The sequence below is a fragment of the Pongo abelii genome, chromosome 1, assembly GCF_028885655.2.
Source record: "Pongo abelii isolate AG06213 chromosome 1, NHGRI_mPonAbe1-v2.0_pri, whole genome shotgun sequence".
Taxonomy (NCBI): domain Eukaryota; kingdom Metazoa; phylum Chordata; class Mammalia; order Primates; family Hominidae; genus Pongo; species Pongo abelii.
Window position 1 is genome coordinate 90,786,054 of NC_071985.2, and position 19,503 is coordinate 90,805,556.

At 40.2% G+C, this 19,503-nt stretch overlaps 2 protein-coding genes across 2 annotated transcripts; both read right to left on the reverse strand.

The window, feature by feature from the left end:
* Positions 1-6,984: 6,984 nt before the first annotated feature.
* On the reverse strand, positions 6,985-16,837 carry LOC100453744 (putative olfactory receptor 10J6). Its single transcript, XM_054548566.1, is given in 4 exon segments — positions 6,985-7,548; positions 7,550-7,734; positions 7,737-7,804; positions 16,704-16,837. Coding segments are annotated over 4 exon segments (951 nt in total).
* A 1,169-nt stretch (positions 16,838-18,006) lies between these two features.
* Positions 18,007-19,045, reverse strand: APCS (amyloid P component, serum). The gene is made up of 2 exons (XM_002809937.4): positions 18,887-19,045; positions 18,007-18,771 (listed from the first exon to the last, which is right to left on the reverse strand). Exons 1-2 carry the CDS (start codon positions 18,948-18,950, stop codon positions 18,164-18,166), a joined length of 672 nt encoding a protein of 223 aa, XP_002809983.1. The 5' UTR covers positions 18,951-19,045; the 3' UTR covers positions 18,007-18,163.
* Positions 19,046-19,503: the final 458 nt, after the last annotated feature.

Below are 19,503 nucleotides of genomic sequence, written 5' to 3' on the forward strand. Positions count from 1 at the left end.
TGGACTCCCACTCATGCACTTGGACAGTACATATGTGATGGACAGAGACCTCTAGCTACATTGACCTGACTTCTGTGTGGCACCATGGTATGAAAAAGATGGAGGAAGAGGGTTGGAAGAAGAGTGGACTATTTTTGTCTTCTGCACAATAGTTGCTGGATCCCAGATCCAACTCAAGGTAAATCTGAGAGTCTTAATTGTCTCCTGCCCCCACTCCTATATTCCAATGGACATTAGAGATTATCAGTCACTGAAGACCTTGGAACCTGATGCAGAGAATTCTCCTCCTCCCCACACCTTGCTTTCCTGACAGTTTTTTTCATTGTCAGGGCTACCCTCACATTCCTGTGCAGTATTCCACCTCATCAGCCGCTCTTCAGCATTAACCCTAGGTGGACTTCTCTCCTTCTCCACATCCTCCCTGGGTGAACCCATTCATTCTCATTTCGAAAATGACCATTTGTATACTTCTGATTCCTACAGCTACGTCTCTAGCTCAGACCACTCTCCTGAATTCTAGGTCCACGTATCTAGCTGCTTCCTGGATATCCCCACTTGAATTCCTCACAGATATCTCAACCTCAAAAGTCCAAAAATTAAATTCATTGTCTTTTTTTTACACTCTGACTTGCTTCTCTTCTAGTGTTCCTTGTATTGGTTGGACACTGCCGTTCACCCCATTGCCTAAGCCAGAAATAATCAGGATCATCTTTGGTTCCATTACCTCTCACACTGAATCCATCACCAGGAAATGTCAATCTTGCCACTCACAGATTTCTTAAATCTGTCAATTTCTCTTCATCAGCACAGCTTCCACCTGGCCCAGCCTACCAACACCTATCTTTGTATTCCTACTGTAGATTCCCAATCAGTCTTCCAGCCAGTCTTGCCCCTTTATAATCCATTTCTCCCCTCTGTGAGCAGGGTGAGATTTCTGAATTACACATTAAATCATACCATTGCTTTACTTAAAGTCACATAAATGTTCTTCATTATCTTTAGGGTACACACTCTGTAGTATGGGTTTGAAGTTCTTTATCATGTGACTACTACTGTCTTTCTTCTTTGCTTTTCTATTAATACCCCACGAATGCTATACCCCAGCTCTATTAAACTTTTTATAATTAATTTGTTTACATGCATTTGCATTGCTAATTCTTCTGACTGGAATATACTTTTGATCTTTCTTTCCCAGACCCTTCTGCCAAGATTTCATCCAGCTGGAGATTCCTACTGAATCTTCAGATTTTAAGCTTAAACTCTTACTTCCTCTTGTAGCTCTTCCTTGACCCCTTTATTTGGTTAGAATCCACCAATGTGTGTTCCCATAGCATTTCATATTTCTCCTGTCATAGAATTTATCACACTTTATCGTAACTACTTGCTTAATTTTTGGCCTCCCCTGTTTCTCTATTAGCACATGAAGGCATGGGTTGTGATAGCTTAAGCATTACTCTAGCCCCAGTGTCTAGCAAGGTGTCTGCATGCAATATAACTTTGATAAATGGGTTTATGATAGTATGTAGATTTTTGCATAGACCCAAATATTCATGTGGAGATTTATTATCTATCTGTTTTCAACAAGTCCTGTGAAATAGTGGGAGAGTGGGGTACAGAATTTGACATCAGGCAGACAGCTTTGCTACTTCAAACTACCTGGCAGTTTACTTAACCCTGCCAAACTCCATGTATAAGAATGGGAATAATGAAAGCTACCTTTCTAGGTGCTATCACTACCCCATTAAAAAATCTGGAAATAGATACATAAAGAGGTTAGAACATCTAGTGAGTGGCAGAGGCAAAATTAGAAAATCTGATTGGAAATCCTTCATCTCTAGGCAGTGCTATCCCCAAGGGTGCTACTTTACAGGTAATTGTATATACTGTTCATCTGCTTTTTCTCCTCTCTCACAATTTGGAAATAGCAGATAAGAAAGGATACCGTGAGCTCTTCAAAGCAAGAGAAAGCCCCATCATCCTGAGAACCTGGATGCCTCACAGCACTGGAGAACAATGGATGGTCATTGTAGGTACACTCAACCATCAAGAAGAAGCTGCAGATGTGTACATTTCAATTTTGTACTTAAGTAACGTATGGAGGTGTATCTTATGCCAAGAACTGTCCTAGCATTGAGGATACAGAAAGCAGTTCTGTTGAGGGGTTGACTGTGTGGTAAGGGAGGCAGACTAGGAAATAAGCAATTTTGATACATGGCCAGGGAGGAGACAATCTTAGAATGGTGTGGGTGCTTATGAAGGGAACATCTAATAAATTATTAGGGAAGACTTTTTGTGGAAGTCTTGATGTCCATGATGTCATGATGTCCATGATGAGACCAGAGTGACTAAAAGTTGGGAAGCATATTCTATCTTTCAAAAAGATTAAAGATGAGAGATGGTGGTGACGTAGTAGAAAACACATACCTTTTGAAATTGGTTGGTGAATGTTGATATCAGTTCTAGTTCTGTCAGTTACCAACTGTGTGACTTGAAGCAAGTCAGGGAATGTTTCTACCATGAACCTAAAAAGTTAATGGTAGAAACAATGCACATTTTATAACAATGAAACAATAAAACAATAAAAATGCATATTTCATAAGGTTACTATAAGGATCAAATAGGACATTATATTTGAAGACTCTTGTGAAGTGCCAAGTACTATAAAATTGAAGTTTTAAGTGAAATAACGTACACAACTACCATTTCACATGATATCTGCTCTGCAGTAAACCCTCAATAAGTGGTAATTGTCTTCTGCTTTATGTCACATTGCTTTGCTGCTTTGGAATTCCTGTTTCCTTCAGAAATGAGTTTCTGAAAAGTGATATTCATCTGGTATCTACCCTCAGAGTCATCTCCTTGTTTCCTTCTCTCCTCTGTCATTTCCCAGAGCTAGTTGCTTCCCTCAGTAAGGCTTTTTATTGCGGGTGGTTGGTATTTTCATGTCTGTTATCTCATCTAGTCACTGTCTTCATTGCAGAGGAAATAGGAGTTGGGAAATTAGGAGGTCAGAAACTCGAGGATTTGGTCTCCAGCAACAAAGGAAGCTAAGCTTTTGTTCCATTATAATTCAAAATGTAAAATTGTGGGATGATTTTCTAGCCTCATAATAAATTTGTTTGTCATGTGCCAAAAGTATAATTAGAAGATGTCCTGATTCTTAATTGTATATGGCACATCACTCTGTATTTAGAAAGTTGTTTCTCTTTAAATACATTTCAAAGGTTACATCCTCATATGAGTAAGAATGATTTTCTTGGTAACTGTACGCCCTTTTGTGAAAATCTTGACTGTTTCTGCTTCTGTGTTGCTAAGCAATTAATCAGTGCAGATAACTAAGTTAACATTGGGGCTGAGAGAGGTCTTAAAGCAACTGAGAATTGGCTCATAGAAAGGCCAGGGAAAGAGGAAGAACAGGCAGACCCAAGTGACTCTGCCACAGTGGACGAGCTTATGACTCTATGTTTGTATTTAGGCGAGGGCCCACTGCAAAGGACACAGAAAAAGGATAGCAGGTGCTTTGGTATGAATGTTTGTGTCCCCTCGAAAATTCATGTTGAAACTTAAACCCCAATGTGATATCATTAAGAAGTGGGACATTTAGGAGGTGATTAAGTCATGAAGGCAGAGCCCTTATGTATTAGTCTGTTCTTGCATTGCTATAAAGAAACACCAGAGACTGAGTAATTTATAAAGAAAAGATGTTTAATTAGCTCATGGTTCTGCACACTGTACAGGAAGCATAACACAGGCATCTATTTCTGGGTAGGCCTCAGGAAGCTTACAATCATGGTGGGAGGTCACGGGGGAGCAGGTGTCTCACATGGTGGGACAGGAGCAAGACAGTGAGGTGGGAGGGGCCATATGCTTTTAAAGGACCAGATTTTGTGAGAACTGACTATCTCAGGGACAGTACCAAGAGGATGGTACTAAACCATTCATGAGAAACCCATCCCCATGATCCAGTCACCACCCACCAGGCCCCACCTCCAACACTGGGGATTACATTTCAATATGAGATTTGGGTGGGACTTCGAAACCATATAACCTTATAAATGGGTTAGTGACCTTATAAAAGGGCTGGGAGTAAATAGATAGGTCCATTTTTGCCCTTCCATCTCTTCCCATATGAGAAGCAGTGTTCATCCCCTCTGGAAAATGCAGCAACATGGTGCCATCTTGGAAGTAGAGACTAGGCCCTCACCAAACACTGAACCTGTTAGTGCCTTGGTCATTAACCTCCCAGACCCCAGGACTGTGAGCTCAAAATTTCTGTTGTTTGTAAATTACCCATTCTTTGGTCTTTTGTTAAAGCAGCTTGAACAAACAAAGACAGCAGATGTGTCTAGTTCAGCAAGACACGCCAAGAAGTCCAAGCATGGTGCTTGTACATAGTAGGTACTCAACCTCTAAGTGAGGATTTATTGAACACCTACTCTCCAGGTGCTGTTCCATGCAGGGGTATCATAATGAGGAAAGCAGTTCCTGATCCCAATATGCCTGTGATCCAGTGATAGAAACAAGCAAGAAAAGCACAATGAAAAAAATGTTAGACTAATGTAATTTCCCACAAATAACTTTAGGAACACTTAAGAGAGAACAACTAACTGCTGGGTGGGAGTGAGGTAAATGATACTGCAGCAAACAATGTGAAGTAGTGTTTGTCACTGGATACCAGCCTGTGCAAAACAAATGGGTAAGGGGATTAAAAAATGCTTTTGATGACAAGCGAGGTGAATTAAAAACATTATATTCATAAAAAGGTTCTGATGGGTGCTGAGTGAGGAAGTGAACTCAGCACGCATCTGACTCTGGGACCTCTATTCTATCCACCATGTAAGAAAACATCTTATTATCAAGAAGAAATTAGAAGCACACGTGTTTATTTAAAAAAATTGGACATATGATTGAACCACTGTGGGTAACAGAGTTAGAGACAAAGATATTTTGCCTTCAAGGTTTATGACTCATATTTTCTGCCAGCTCTTTGTGGGCCCCACTGTGACATTTAACTTTTGATTGTATGAGTGGCCTGTGGTATGTCTGCTGTTGCAGCATTTAGATGTAGAGAGAATACTGGAGAAACCTTTGTCTTTGATTCCTGAACTAATGAAGGAGAGTGACTGGGTGCAGAAGTAGAAAGGAGAGTAATGGGCAGTGGGAGGTGGCCACTGCCACTGGAGCAGGATAGAGCAGGTTTGATCACCACCCACCTTCCATCATTGTACTTTCCTGCTCAGAACAGCTCTCTCTGTCTCATCTCTTCCATTCTACACACAAAAAGACAGGTCTGAGGATGTACAAGTAGTTGCTAGTCCAGAGGGAATTGAGAAGGGCAGGTTATAATTAAGAGTTGGCAGTATCGGTGGCCTTGATGGCAGTGGGAGGGGTTCTTTCATACTGTCAGGAGAGACTCTCATTCTGGAGGGAAGCTGCCTCACTCTTGTTGAGTATAGAGGTTTAGATCTGTAGTGGGCTGACCCTGAGAGCACTGTCAAGAAAGACCTCACAGCATGTCCAAGACTCTTGGACCCAACCTTTGAGCCCCCAACAGCTTCTGTGGGAAGCCTTATTTCTATGATGTAGAAATTGCAAAGACACAGGACAGGAATTAGAAAGAACTGGCCAGAACTTAAAAGAAATATGGTCTCCCCAATCTAGAATTCAGAAATCTGTAAAGATATTCTTTACCCGAGATGAGCTCCTTAGGATGTTATCGATTCTTTCTCAGTGGAGGGAAAAGAAAAAAAATGACTCTCTTGAAAAAAAGAAAAATGGCATTAGGGGATGAGCAGAGAAGTATTCTTGACAAAAAATATTTTAATAGAAGGAAGCACTCAACAAAAGTCTTAAACCCTCCCTACCATCACCCATCACCCAAGATAACCATATAGAAGGTATGTGTAGGCATGAAACCAAAAAAGTTCCCAGAAAGCTCTGGGAAAAAGGATATTTTTCTCAAAGGAGTCTACTAAGGAAAAAGATTTTTTTTTTTCTTGTTAGCCTTTTTTGGTGAATTGAGTGATTTAACAATTATACTTCTGAACTACTCCTGACTGCTGGGACTATTTGTTTTGTTCTATTTTTGTTTCTTTATGCTACCAGGAGGTGCCATGGTATGTGCAAATGAGGAATGCTTTTATGGTTCTCATTCTAACAGGGCACAGATCTTCTTGACCAACTCAATTTTTCTTCATAATGATTAGAGAGAAGTTGATCCCACGGAGAGAACCGGCAGCCAGAGAGAACTGAATTAGGGAATTTAGATAAGAAAGGTGAGAGTTAAGTATGATCTGTGGCCATGGCCAGCATCTGATGACTACACTGGATAAAAGCAAAGGCTTTAGCATAAATTGAATAATAAAGACTAAATTTTCAAGGACTAAACCAGTGTTTTCCAACTTTCCTATTTTTTTAATTTAATACGCTCATCTCACTTTTCCCTGACAATTCTGTTACTATTTTCTTTCAAGGGAATCCATCATTGTTGACTATCCCTACCTTCCTGAGATGATTTTGTAGTTTTATTTTCTGTAGATTGCATTACAAAAATGATACACATTGCTTTTTATTTTTTAAACACAATATAATCATATTTAATATACTTTTAAGAAGTCTCTTTCTTCATCCTAGAAATTTGGATATTCTTTCCTAAAAATCATGCCCATTCTCCTTGACCTCTCACATCCCTAGTTGAAAATGCCTGGACAAAACTTTGAAATATATGGAAACAAAAACTAAGATTTTGTAATAAATATACCAAAGCAACACATGCCCATCCCATTGCAGCATAGACTACATGGGACAGAGTCATAAGGTTGTTTAATGTAAGTAAGGACACACATTTCTATGACTAAAGGTCTAGTTATATAGAGCAATAATGCATTAAGAAATGTTTCTGCCCATGGCCCTGCATAGGGCATCCTTGACCTCCTTGTTTCTTAGGCTGTAAACAACAGGGTTCAGCACGGGAGTGATAATGGTTTAGGTCACTGAGAGAAGGAGGTCTTGTTCTATAGAGTTTTCTGACTTGGGCATGAGGTAGGTAATGGAGGCACAGCCATAATGGACAATGACCACAGTGAGGTGGGAGGCACAGGTGGCAAAGGTCTTCTTCCGACACTCAGCTAAGACAATCTTGAGGACAGTGGAGATGAGGACATGGGAGATGAAGACCAGACCCATGGGGACCAGGATGACAAATAAACTGACAACAAAATTGATTATCTCATTGATAGTGGTATTAATACAGGAGAGTTTCATGACAAGGAGGATGTCACAGAAGAAATGACTAACCATCCTGTGACAAAAATGTAAGGTAAATATGGATGTTACCTGGACAGCTGCCATGGCCAGGCGAATGCTGAAGGCTCCACACACCAGCTGGACACACACCCTCTTGCTCATAATGACAATGTATCTCAAGGGATTGCAGATGGCCACGTAGTGGTCATAGCCCATCACTGTGAGCAAGAAGCAATTGTTGATGGCCAAGGTAACAAAGAAGAACATTTGGGTAGTACAACCTGCTAGGGAGATTGGCTGGGTGGGTCTGGGTTACGAGGCTGGAGAGCATCTGTGGAATGATGACCAGTGTGTACACTGTCTCTGAGCTAGCCAGCATGCTCAGGAAGAAGTACATGGGGGTGTGGAGGTAACGGTCAGTGCAGATGATGGTCGTGATGATGGCATTGCCAGCCACGGTTAATGTATACAGGATGAGAAAAACCACAGAGTGATCTGATGTTTGTGGAATCTGGAGAATCCCAGGAAAACAAACTCTGTTAACTCTGTGAGGTTCTTTCTTTAATTGCAATGTCTGAAAGCAATGTAAGAAGTCAACGTGAAGAAATTCTTATCATGACATGAATTCTAGAACAGGGATAGACCAATGACTATAGAAAACACTAAGAAAAAAAGTCAATTTCTCTGCTTTGTAATCAGGAGCATTCTCGTTCATGTTATATAGCTACTTCACCATCTTCTCCCTTTTCTGTTTTTGCTGTCTTCTTAATCTTCTGGCACTGCTGGCACTGTTAAGCCTCTGGCCAAGGAATTGTCAATATGTGACACCACAGCCCATATCTTTTCAAAGTGCCATCATAAATGTGCTGTTTCGTAGCTCATGGAAGGAGGCATTTTCCTTTACAGTATGCATGGCACAGGGGTCCCATCCCATGCCACCCTGGGAAAGCCCACACAGCTGAGACAACAAAATGGGGGTGAGAGAGTTGGACTTACTGAATTAGAACCATAGGTGGATAGCTTCTGGTGACAGTGTAGGGGAGCAGAATCAAGGTCAGTGAGAGCTGACCTTCTGGAACACTTCAGTGGGAGTGAAGATGAGGTGTTCTGGGCCCAGCCTAGATGGTCTAGGGGAGGCAAACCTTGGCAAAATTGATTTATTGTGAAAGTATTAACAGAGGCTTAAGATTTGGGGACATGTAAACTAGAGAGAGAAGTGGAAGTCGTTGGAAAAAGAGAGAAGAGAATCAGCAACACAACAGAAAGTTGGACCTTGAATTTAAAAAAAAAATAGCTGATTTCTTTTTTGGCAGAGGGAATTCTAAGAATAAAGAGGTGTACTATTCGATTTAAAATTGTTTGCTGAACTGTACTGTAATGTAAACTCCCGTGAGAGCCTCAAGAGCCTTTGTTTAAAGCTTTATATGTACAATTTTCAGTTAGTGGTAGTTAGGAAGTAAAGAGAAGTGGATGATGGCACAGTGCACAAAAAGATATCATGTGCAAGGAGTAAAATCCAGACTGAGGAAGAAAAACCACTAGCTGTAATGACTAGAAGAAATACAAGGCCCTCTCCTGCCCTCCCATCCCCCTTACAAGCACACACAATATTTGCTAGCAATTTGGTGAGTGACACCATCACTGGCAATCAGAGAAACGCAAATCAAAACCACAATGAGATACCATCTCACACCAGTTAGAATGGCAATCATTAAAAAGTCAGGAAACAACAGGTGCTGGAGAGGATGTGGAGAAATAGGAACACTTTTACACTGTTGGTGGGACTGTAAACTAGTTCAACCCTTGTGGAAGTCAGTGTGGCGATTCCTCAGGGATCTAGAGCTAGAAATACCATTTGACCCAGCCATCCCATTACTGGGTATATACCCAAAGGATTATAAATCATTCTGCTATAAAGACACATGCACACGTATGTTTATTGTGGCACTATTCACAATAGCAAAGACTTGGAACCAACCCAAATGTCCAACAGTGATAGATGACTGGATTAAGAAAATGTGGCACATATACACCATGGAATACTATGCAGCCATAAAAAATGATGAGTTCATGTCCTTTGTAGGGACATGGATGAAATTGGAAATCATCATTCTCAGTAAACTATCGCAAGAACAAAAAACCAAACACCGCATATTCTCACTCATAGGTGGGAACTGAACAATGAGAACACATGGACACAGGAAGGGGAACATCACACTCTGGGAACTGTTGTGGGGTGGGGGGAGGGCGGAGGGATAGCTTTAGGAGATATACGTAATGCTAAATGACGAGTTAATGGGTGCAGCACGCCAGCATGGCACATGTATACATATGTAACTAACCTGCACATTGTGCACATGTACCCTAAAACTTAAAGTATAATAATAATTAAAAAAAATAAAAAATAAAAATTGACTTATAATCTAAAAAAAAAAAAAAGAAAGTTGGTGAGTGAGTCTGGGATTTCCATCATATATCAAATGATGATTTGAACCATTTTGCTTAAATAACAAGTAACACTAACAGGCTGGGGGATTTTGGCACACTTAGGGAACTGCCACTAGGAATCTAGGAAACATTGTGGGTGTTTTAGAAAATAGTCCATCATGGAAAATGAGGCAAATGTTTCGAGTAGAAATGAGTGTGTCACTGAAATTAAAGGAATTTGCCTTAAAAGACCACTGAGATACCAGTTGGGTAGGCAAAGATTAAAGAGAGTGACAGTGGAACTCCAAGCAGCTTTTTAGAAAGGATAGGATGGAGCTATGGCTATGTAAATTTAAATTAACTAAAATAAACGAGAATTAAAAATTCAGTTAGTCAGTCATACTAGCCACATTTCTAGTGATAAAAAGCTACATGTGACTAGTGGCTACCGTATTGGATAGCTCAGCTATCAAACATTTTCTTTTGTTGGTAAAAGTTATGCTGGACTGTGCTGTTATGATGTCTTACCATGAACAGATGTGTGGAATACATTAAATAACAACCACAAAACAAGCTATTTAGAGAACAATACTATGATATGCTGCCATATGGTTAGGAATATTTGCATGTGTGTGTGTGTGTGTGTGTGTGTGTTTGTGGATGTTCATAAATATTTGCATATGTGGGGGAAAAAAGCCTGAAAGAATATGAACTTGCTATTATCATGAATTAACTGTTATATTGTGCTGGGGGTGCTATAGGGAACTTTGACTTTTATCATTTTTACAGTGATGATAATGGCTCATGTTAAAACATTTGAAGCATAAAATTATAACTCATAAAGAACTTGGAGAAGTCAAGGAGGATGACAACTGAAAACATATATTCAATTGATTAAGAAGGAGGCTACCAATGACGTTATTGCCACAGCTCAAGTAGAGTCTTGGGCTGGAAAGCCTGATTATGTGGAGTAAATAAAGAAGAATTTTGTTAATATGTTAGATGAGAACAACAGATCTCATGTGCCTTTTCCCTTTCCTCATGAGCCTATTGCAATGAGTGACAAAATATAGTTAAGGCTATGTTGAGCCAGGAAAACTATAAACATATTTGGAGTAGGGAAGGAAGGAAAGTACAAAACTGAATTAAATCAGGAGGAGGAAAAATCCTCTGGTATCTTTAATTTAGGAGCTGAAAAGTGCTGCTTTCATCCCAAATCAGCCACCAATTTTGTTGTAAATATGTTTCATGTAAATATAAATTTACTTTCTTGGAATAAATTGTGAAGCTATAGACAAGATGGCTAAGGACCCACTAGATGCAGGGAAACTGGGTCAGGTACGTAAGCCCAGGAAAAGAAGTTTATTACCTATGATATACATTTGAATTGGATTGAATGGGCAACAAAATAATATCTTAAGACAAGATATTCATAAAACTTGGGGAAACAAATGCAAAAATGAAAGGTCAGAATAAGATGTGGGAGCAAGAATAACCCCTTCAAACCAATGTTCTTTCCATATTGTTTAGTATTTATTTGGAGGAAAGGTATGTGGTGTGTGAGGGAAAGCTAAAGCCCTGCCATAGGGGAAGCTATCATTTCTCCTGCATGTGCAGCTCAGCTACAAGGGATCTCCCAACACTAGGCTTGGCCCAAACAAACAAACAAACAAGCCCTACAGTGATTGTGCTTTGTCCTGCACAGAGTGCACTAAGTGGCCATCCATACCTCCTAGAGCAGGTGCCATTGCTTGCCCTGATTTTTCCAAGTGTTCTTCCCAACCACATCACTGTCCACGAAAGGAGTTCTCTTATGTGTTTCACTTCATTTTGCTACCTATCCAGCGATGTTTTAGAGTCCCTTTGAGATTAAGGGCAATTGCCTGGTTGTCTCATTTTTTAACCTGTCACTTTTCTGAGGTGCAGAAGCAATCTAAAATTATTACTGTGAGAAATTATGGCTCAAATGTCAAATACACAGCTGTTACTGTCCCTGGAAGTGAGGAAGGCCCTGGTGAGAGAGATAAGGAAATCTGGGACACAGGAGGAAATCACATTGTTAGTTCTCCTTGGTCTTCTTAGAGCCTTACACACACAAAATCAGGCAGCAATGAGCACCAACGTTTAGCTTGGGAAGGGAGAAGAGGTCACAGAGGGTACCATGGAGCCAAAGAAATATATGGAATGGGGGGGTTGGTCTCACCTGCGAGGTTTGCCAGGGTGAGTTCTCAGTGGTTAGAATGTGTCTCAGTGAACTTAAGGGCTATGTTAGCACCAGATGGCTACCTCTCTCTCTCTCTCTCTTTTTTTCCTACTGGTTGCTTTTTTTGAGTCTCCACCCAGCCAGAAGTGAGTGCAGCTGAGCAGAGTAGCAGCAGCCCTTCTACCACCCAAATCTGGACCTTCTCTGACTGAACCCTAAGGGTGTTTCTGTAGAGGGAACAGGCCAGTGGATAATCTCAAAAGCACAGTATAGAACAGAAAGAAGCTTTCAAAATGATTTATACATTCCAGAAGGATAAAAACCCTGTGGGAGAGTAAAAATACTGAAATGTGCTCATGCATCAAAATGTTAGTCATGAAGTCAATATTCCTACCAGAGGAAAAAGAAAAATAAAGTGGAGGGGAAAACACAGTTTGAAAGTGTAAAGGAAATGCCATTTGCAAGGGGAAGAAATTATTACAACAGCCTTAGATGCCCCCAAATATTTTGATCTTTATAAACAAAATTTGTTGGTGGAAACGGAATCTGTGTTAAAAAAATTAAAATATGCAGGTAGGCAAAACTTCTATAAATATATTTTGTGTGTAAAGGAATTGCACAGTTAAAAAAAATAGTGACCTGCCTTTTTGGTAGAGTTTCCATCCCCTCCCTTTCTTTGCCTTATTTTCCTTCCCTTTCCTTTCTTTTTTAAACAAAATAGATCTAAGGAGCCAGGGAAGGAGGAGTCAACGACTTAAGAAACTGATGATTACAAGAGCTATTTGAATAAATAAGAGAATAATAACTTTTCTTTTGCATAGAAGCCTTCTCAGACCCAAAAGTGTCCATCCACCTTCTGCAGTCTGTGGAATCTGTGTTCAGTTTTAGAATATTTGTGACTAATTTACAAAAGATCATTACCATTCTAGGAAATCTGATTATCATCTGTCTGGAAAAATAATTGACGGACTCTTGATGTCTTTAAAAGTTTAGCCTTATTTGATTCTCAGCCTTATTAGATTATTGGGTCACTTACATTTCACTGGACTCTGGCTAAAGCACAGGGTGACATTCACTGAGTCCCTTTGGCCCGTTTTGCTTTGGCTCCAGAAGAGCTGCCCCCTTAAATTCTGTGATTAGGAAGAGACTCTCAGAGGAGAAGCTCTTCTGTCTAGCTCTAGTCTCCTGCATCAATTTGTCAAGAGACTTACCATGTCTCCCATGGGTCTGCACAGTCAGAATCCAGAAATGAGCTGGGGGATCTCATTACAAGAAGATCACACTAGGAATATTGAGCAAGCTTTGGTCTCACATGGACTGCTACTTATTTTTCTTCCGGGAAAAAAATAGCTCAACTCAGTTGAAGACATGTTGTCACGTGACACCATCTTTTCTTCTTTTGAATCCCTGTTAGTGTTTGGTCCTTGGTTAGTTACTGTCAGTGAGAATACACTCATGTAAAAGTCAGATATGGTGTCTTTCTTTGTATATAGAAAGAGCTTACATCATTTCTCCTGCTAGCAGAGGCCATGCATTGGTTTGGTTAGGTAAGAATTAGTTTTGGGGGTAGGAACTGAAAATGGAGCATGAGTGCTCATTTTGATTTGTCAGAATATAAAAAGAAGTTAGGGCAGGTGATTAAATTTTAGATCATCATCCTCCTCATCATTACAGCTAACAATTACTGAGCACTTGCACTGTGCCAGAACAGGGACTGAGTAGGTGTTTTGTATGCATTGTCATACCGAATCCTCACAGGATCCCCATAAGGATACTGAGAGAAGCTGTTGCAACGGCTGGAGCTCTAGATGAAGTATTTGTCTTTGACATCTCACCCCAGGCACAGCTGTGTGAACCCTTCATAGATTATGGGCTTCAGTGAAATATGTCAATAACATTAGATTAGCTTTGCTTCTGGATCCTGTGGTTGAATGTGACATGATGCAGATGCCTTTACCAGTGCCCAAACTCGACGGTGGTCTCTTGAGGTATCTCCCATGTTAAATTCAGAAAAGTGGCCATAGCCAGACAAAAACGAGATAGAAAATTCTGGAATACAAATGGAGTTTAGTTTATATGATAATTAGCTATTTAGTCTTGACAAGATAAGGATTAAAGACAATTCAGGTCATGTTTCATTTTTTCTTCTGTCATTTGAATGGTCTTGGACACCTATTCTTTCTAAGCAATGCAAAGTCTCATGAATACCTAAAAAGTCTCCACATTGCATTCCAAATGTGACTATACATTGATCCTACCCAGTGCAGACAAAATATTTTTTTAAATTTCCACTTCAACTCAAGTCTTAGCTAAGGCATATCCCAAACTAAGAGGCCTCATTGCTTTAATCTCAGAGCTCCACCCAGAGTCTCCCACACAAAACTCACAGAAAACTACCTGCAGGCCTTCTCATCCAGGAAAATTATTTATGGACTTCTGTTAAAACCAGTCCTGAAGCTATGTGGCTAAATGCTCTTACCTGTTTTTCTGAAGTCAAAAATAAGAATCAGATCGTTACTTGTATAAGATAGAGACTCAAAAATTGCTTTTATTAGAGATGACTCCTGGTTTTAGCAACTCATTGTACATCTTGTGTACTACTTGTTCCCTAGTATCTAACAGCCTTAGTGGCAAGTATGTGAAAGGGGGTGATTATCTCAGTAATTATTAAATCACTACACAACTATGTTCCTGGGTTATTGTGCCTCCAAATCCTTCCATTTTCTTTACAGATTCTGAAATATTCAAGTAGTTTCTTCTGTGACTTTTGCTGCTTTCTTTGTTGTGACAACAACTGTATCTGAGAAAAATGCCGAGATGACGTTACCAGAAATTCCATCTTTATTAGTCTGTTCTCATGCTGCTATAAAGAACTGCCCAAGACAGGGTAATATATAAAGGAAAGAGATTTAATTGACTCACAGTTCCACAGTGCTGGGGAGCCTTCAGGAAACTTACAATTATGGCAGAAAGGGAAGCAAACATGTCTTTCTTCACATGGTGGCAGGAAGAAGGACTGTGGAGCAAGGGGGGAAAAGTCCCATATAAAACTATCAGATCTTGTGAGAACTCACTCACTATCATGAGAACAGCATGAAGGTAACCACCCCCATGATTCAATCACCTCCCACTGGGTCCCTCCCACGACACGTGGGGAGTATGGTAACTACAATTTAAGATGAGATTTGGGTCAGGACACAGCCAAACCATATCACCAATTCCATTATAAATGATGTTAAAATGGACTCTCTTCAGTTTTGAATGAGCCATCAATATGATAGATATTAATGATAAAAATAATATACACAGATTCACTCAAATAAAGAATTCATGAAGGAAATGATTAAGAACCATCTCTACAACTCTTCTATCTTTTGGTTAGAACAAGGTGCCCAGAGAAGACAGAATGTGGGGATAGGAAGGAACTTCTCCAAAGAACTTCTTTGCAGAGAGCTGCTGTTTTGCTGTTGTTGCTGCTTTGAGGGAGTATTAGGTTATGTTATTTGCATCTTGAGATGATTATTATTTTTTACTTCTTTACCCAACCTCAAGCCTAATGTGGGGGCTTCTGTGGAATCACTGAGGAAGCTTGAAATATCCCTCTTGCTATTAGGAGACTCAAAGGACTTGAGAAAGCTGCAACCACTGTGTAAACAGGAAAGTGTTGTCTATATTAAGAGCATCTGAGACTTCTAGAATTTATAGGGACAAGAGATGTATAAGTGCTTCTTTTGGCTGAAATACAGACAACATACAAGAAAGAACTTACATGCAGTCATTTTGGATTCTGTTCAAAAGAGCCATTTTAAGAGGCAGAGGGTTCACAAGAACAAGAAACCCGTCACAAACACTCTATCCTGAGATCTATGCAAGTAGTTGCAAATGATCACCAAGAATAAATAATACCTTTAACTTATGGGAAAGTGAGAGGAGGACTATGATATCAACCTGAGATAGAAGAAAGCTCAAACATGTGAGAGATGGATTACAATACAGGCTGATTATTGTTAGGAGAAACCCACATGTAGTTAACACAGATTTATTAGAATGTAAATTCTAAAATAGCAAGCACCATGATTGTTTTATTCAATATTATATTTTCAGTACCTGGCATTGCCTGGTGTATTTTTGAGAAGTTGCTCAATAAATAGTTGAATGAATGGATTATATCACTTGGAAGTACACTGGTTTCATTTCTAAAATTGTTTTGGGTCCCTAGGAAAAGGGGTTGTCAAACCAAAACACAATGTTACTGAACATGATAGAAATATCTGTTATGCAAGAATAGATAGACTTTTCTAGTACTCACAGTACAAGCTTATGGAAAGGTGGTTAATATTAAGAAAGCATAAAGCAAGCCTTAACTCATGAGCTGTCAATCAGAAATTAATAATTTCTTATATTGCTAAAATCCCTGTCTACCTAACCAACTCAATGTTCTAAGTAAGTTCTACTTGTCTTAGTCCATTTTGTGTTGCTAGAAAAGAATACCTGAGACTCAGTGATATATAAAGAAACGAGGTTTATCTGGCTCATCGTTCTGCAGGCTGAGAAGTTAAAGATCATGTCTCTGGCTTCTGGTGGGGCTTTTGTGTTGTGGCAAAACATGGTGGAGAAAGTCAAAGGGGAAGTGAACATGTGTGAAGAGAACAAAATCTAAGGGACATCCTGGCTTTATAACAGCTACATCTGGCAAGAACTAATCTGATCCCACAAGAGTTAACACACTCTTGTAAGAGTGAGAACTCACTCATTACCTTGAGAACAGCACCAAAACATTCATGAGGGACCTACCCCCATAGCCCAAATGCCTTTCACTAAGACTCACCTTCCAACAACACCATATTGGGAATAAAATTTCAAGATGACGTTTGGTGGCAACAAACAAACCATATCCAAACCATCATACCACCTCACCAGAAATGAGGTTGAAATGTTCTTATGAAGCCGCTGCTGCTCCATTTAAGTACTTCAGCAAATCTTCCCAGGTTCTTTCTTCTCCTCTCTGCTTCCACCCCATTGCCTCATTATGGAGTTTCCAGATTTGATCCTACTTCTTCATATCTGGTGACCGCCTCTGTTCATTCTGGCCAAATGGCCTCATGAGTTTGAAATCATGACATTGGTTACCATCCTGAAGCTTCTGGATGCTATCTTTCTGATTCCACTGACTTCATGCTCTACTTATTATCAGTGAGAAAAGCCTGTCTTATTTCCCATATATGTAGCTCAAACTCCCTCTGGGATCCTTGCTTCTCTGGGAATGCAACTCATATCTGTTGACGATGGGCCAGGCACTGTGTACCATGCTTTTCATAACCATAAAAATAACTACTAGTAATAGCATCTGAAAATTATTTTGCAGTGTGATAGTTAGGATGTCACTGCTAAGAGTTGTATCTGAAATGTACATGGAAAGTCCATTTCGGAGAGTATTCTCTGTGTACTCTCTGTGTACATTTCAGAGAGAGTAAGTGGGACCAGGTTATGGAGGGCAATGTCATATTTAGAGGTTTAAATCATGTCCTGTAAGAAGTGTGAATCCATGGAAGAATTTTAGACAGCATATTCATGTGAGCAATATTCAGAGTATAATATTTTTTGATGACATCAGGAGAACATTATGAAAATCAAGCATTGTACAGTCCTACTGAGGTTTTTGAGACATAAAGTTACGTTTGTCTTCATACAAAATGATGCCAGTCTCATACTTTTCTGGTTTTCATTCTGACTTCTAGTTTTATTCTTCCTGTCTTATTACTTGCTGTCAGGTTCTCAACTATTGCTTACTTATATCATTATAGTTGTCTCCCTGATGCAACCTCAGACCTCTTTTTGATTGATTTGTAGCTGGAAAAACAAATAGGAGAATTGTGATTGCAATTCCACACATATTTTGAATCATCATTAAAATGATTGTTAGTAGCTTTTAAGTATTGCCACTGTCCTGCTCATTGAGTGCTCTGGCTTTGTGATATATCTTTCTAGTTACTTATAGGTTTTCCTCCCCATACTTGGCAATTGGAGTTTTTGGGATAATGAAACACCAATTACCAAATAAGTAGTAGATAGATAAGTAGTAGATATAAGATAAAGATATGGGACTATGACAAGCACTAAACAAATGCAGGTAGCATAATACAATATATATTTTTTTAATTAGGCAGACATACAGATAGGAAATTCAAAGAAGAAAGAGCTGCAGGTGTAAGATCTAGTATCCAGTTGCTTTGAGCAGATCTCTTAGACGGTCATTTCATTTTCAAGTGCTCTTGTTGAGTCAAGACCTCAGACCCACACCAAGGGTTTGATGATGACATATCCTCTGATTTCATAGTTCAGAGCCCGCCAGTCCAGGATATTGGCAGGGAGAGGAGTACCCTGATAGGCAGACAGGATCTCTTCTGGGGGCAGCACAGAGTCCCACATGTACAAATCCCCAATCTCTCCCACAAAGGACTGGCTCTTATCAAACTTGCCCCCATAGGAATCCTGCTCCTGCCCCAGGACAATCTTGGGCTGAGCTTCCACAGAGTAACCCTGTCGCAGACCCTTTTTCACCAAAGGTGTCCCATTGATCCAAAATTCAGCAATACCTGATGAGGACTCCCAGCTAGCACAGATGTGCACTGGAGCTGGGAACTTTTCGATAACTTTGGATGTAACTTTGTGTCTTCCAATGTATAGACTATACTCTCCAACTCTTTCTTTATAAATTAGTAGCTCATTATCCTTGCCCTGGGTATTGTAGGAGAAGAGGCTGTAGGCACGAGAGAGATCAGTATAGGCTCGAAAACACAAGGTAAAGTTCTGTAGAGGCTTCTCCAGTGGTGTGATCAAGTTTACGTGATCAGTAACAGATTCTCTAGGAAATACAAACACCTTCCCACTGAGGTCTGCGGGACAAAGAAAGAAAGATAATGACCTTCAGCATAAATGCAGGGAAAAGACGTCTTAGCTCCAAACTATTTTCTCACTGTATGATTCTTGACCATTCCTTGACCTCCTTACCTGTGTGAGCAAAGGCTTCCAGGAGGCTGGTGAGGACAGAGACCCAAAGCAACAGCTTGTTCATATTCTTGGCCTAGGGCTGTTATAGCAGAAGCAGTGACCAGGATGAGGGTAGCAGACAACACAGTGGCTGTCCCCCTAGCGTCTGATATTCATGCCGTTAGACTTCAGGCTAGTCAGGGTTTATATGCACCTTGGGTGAGGATGGGGGAGGAAGAGCACCAATAATGTGTGAGTGATTTTCCAGGTCTGCCTGCTGGCACTTACGGAGAAGGAGTGGTGAGTCCCTGAGCTGGAAAATCAATGGGAGTTATTTATTAGAGACAAGCGATGGCTAGAGCTCCAACTCCTGTGACCCAGATTTTATTGCTGGGAAGAGAGTCATTGTAGGGCAGCAGGGTTATGGATGGGATGAGGCACTGGGCTGGCCATGTCAGCAGAGCCTCTCTCTGCTCTCTGGGTCCCTCTCTCTGATGGCTCTGTGCTCTGCCAGAAGCTTCTGAGCCACGTGGAGTGTACTGCTGAGCTCAGCCCTCTCGTGGGCTATGGGAACAAGGCCTTTTCTTTCTTTTATAATTCTCAAGTTGTCTTGTATTTGTAGGATATTCTAGGATTCT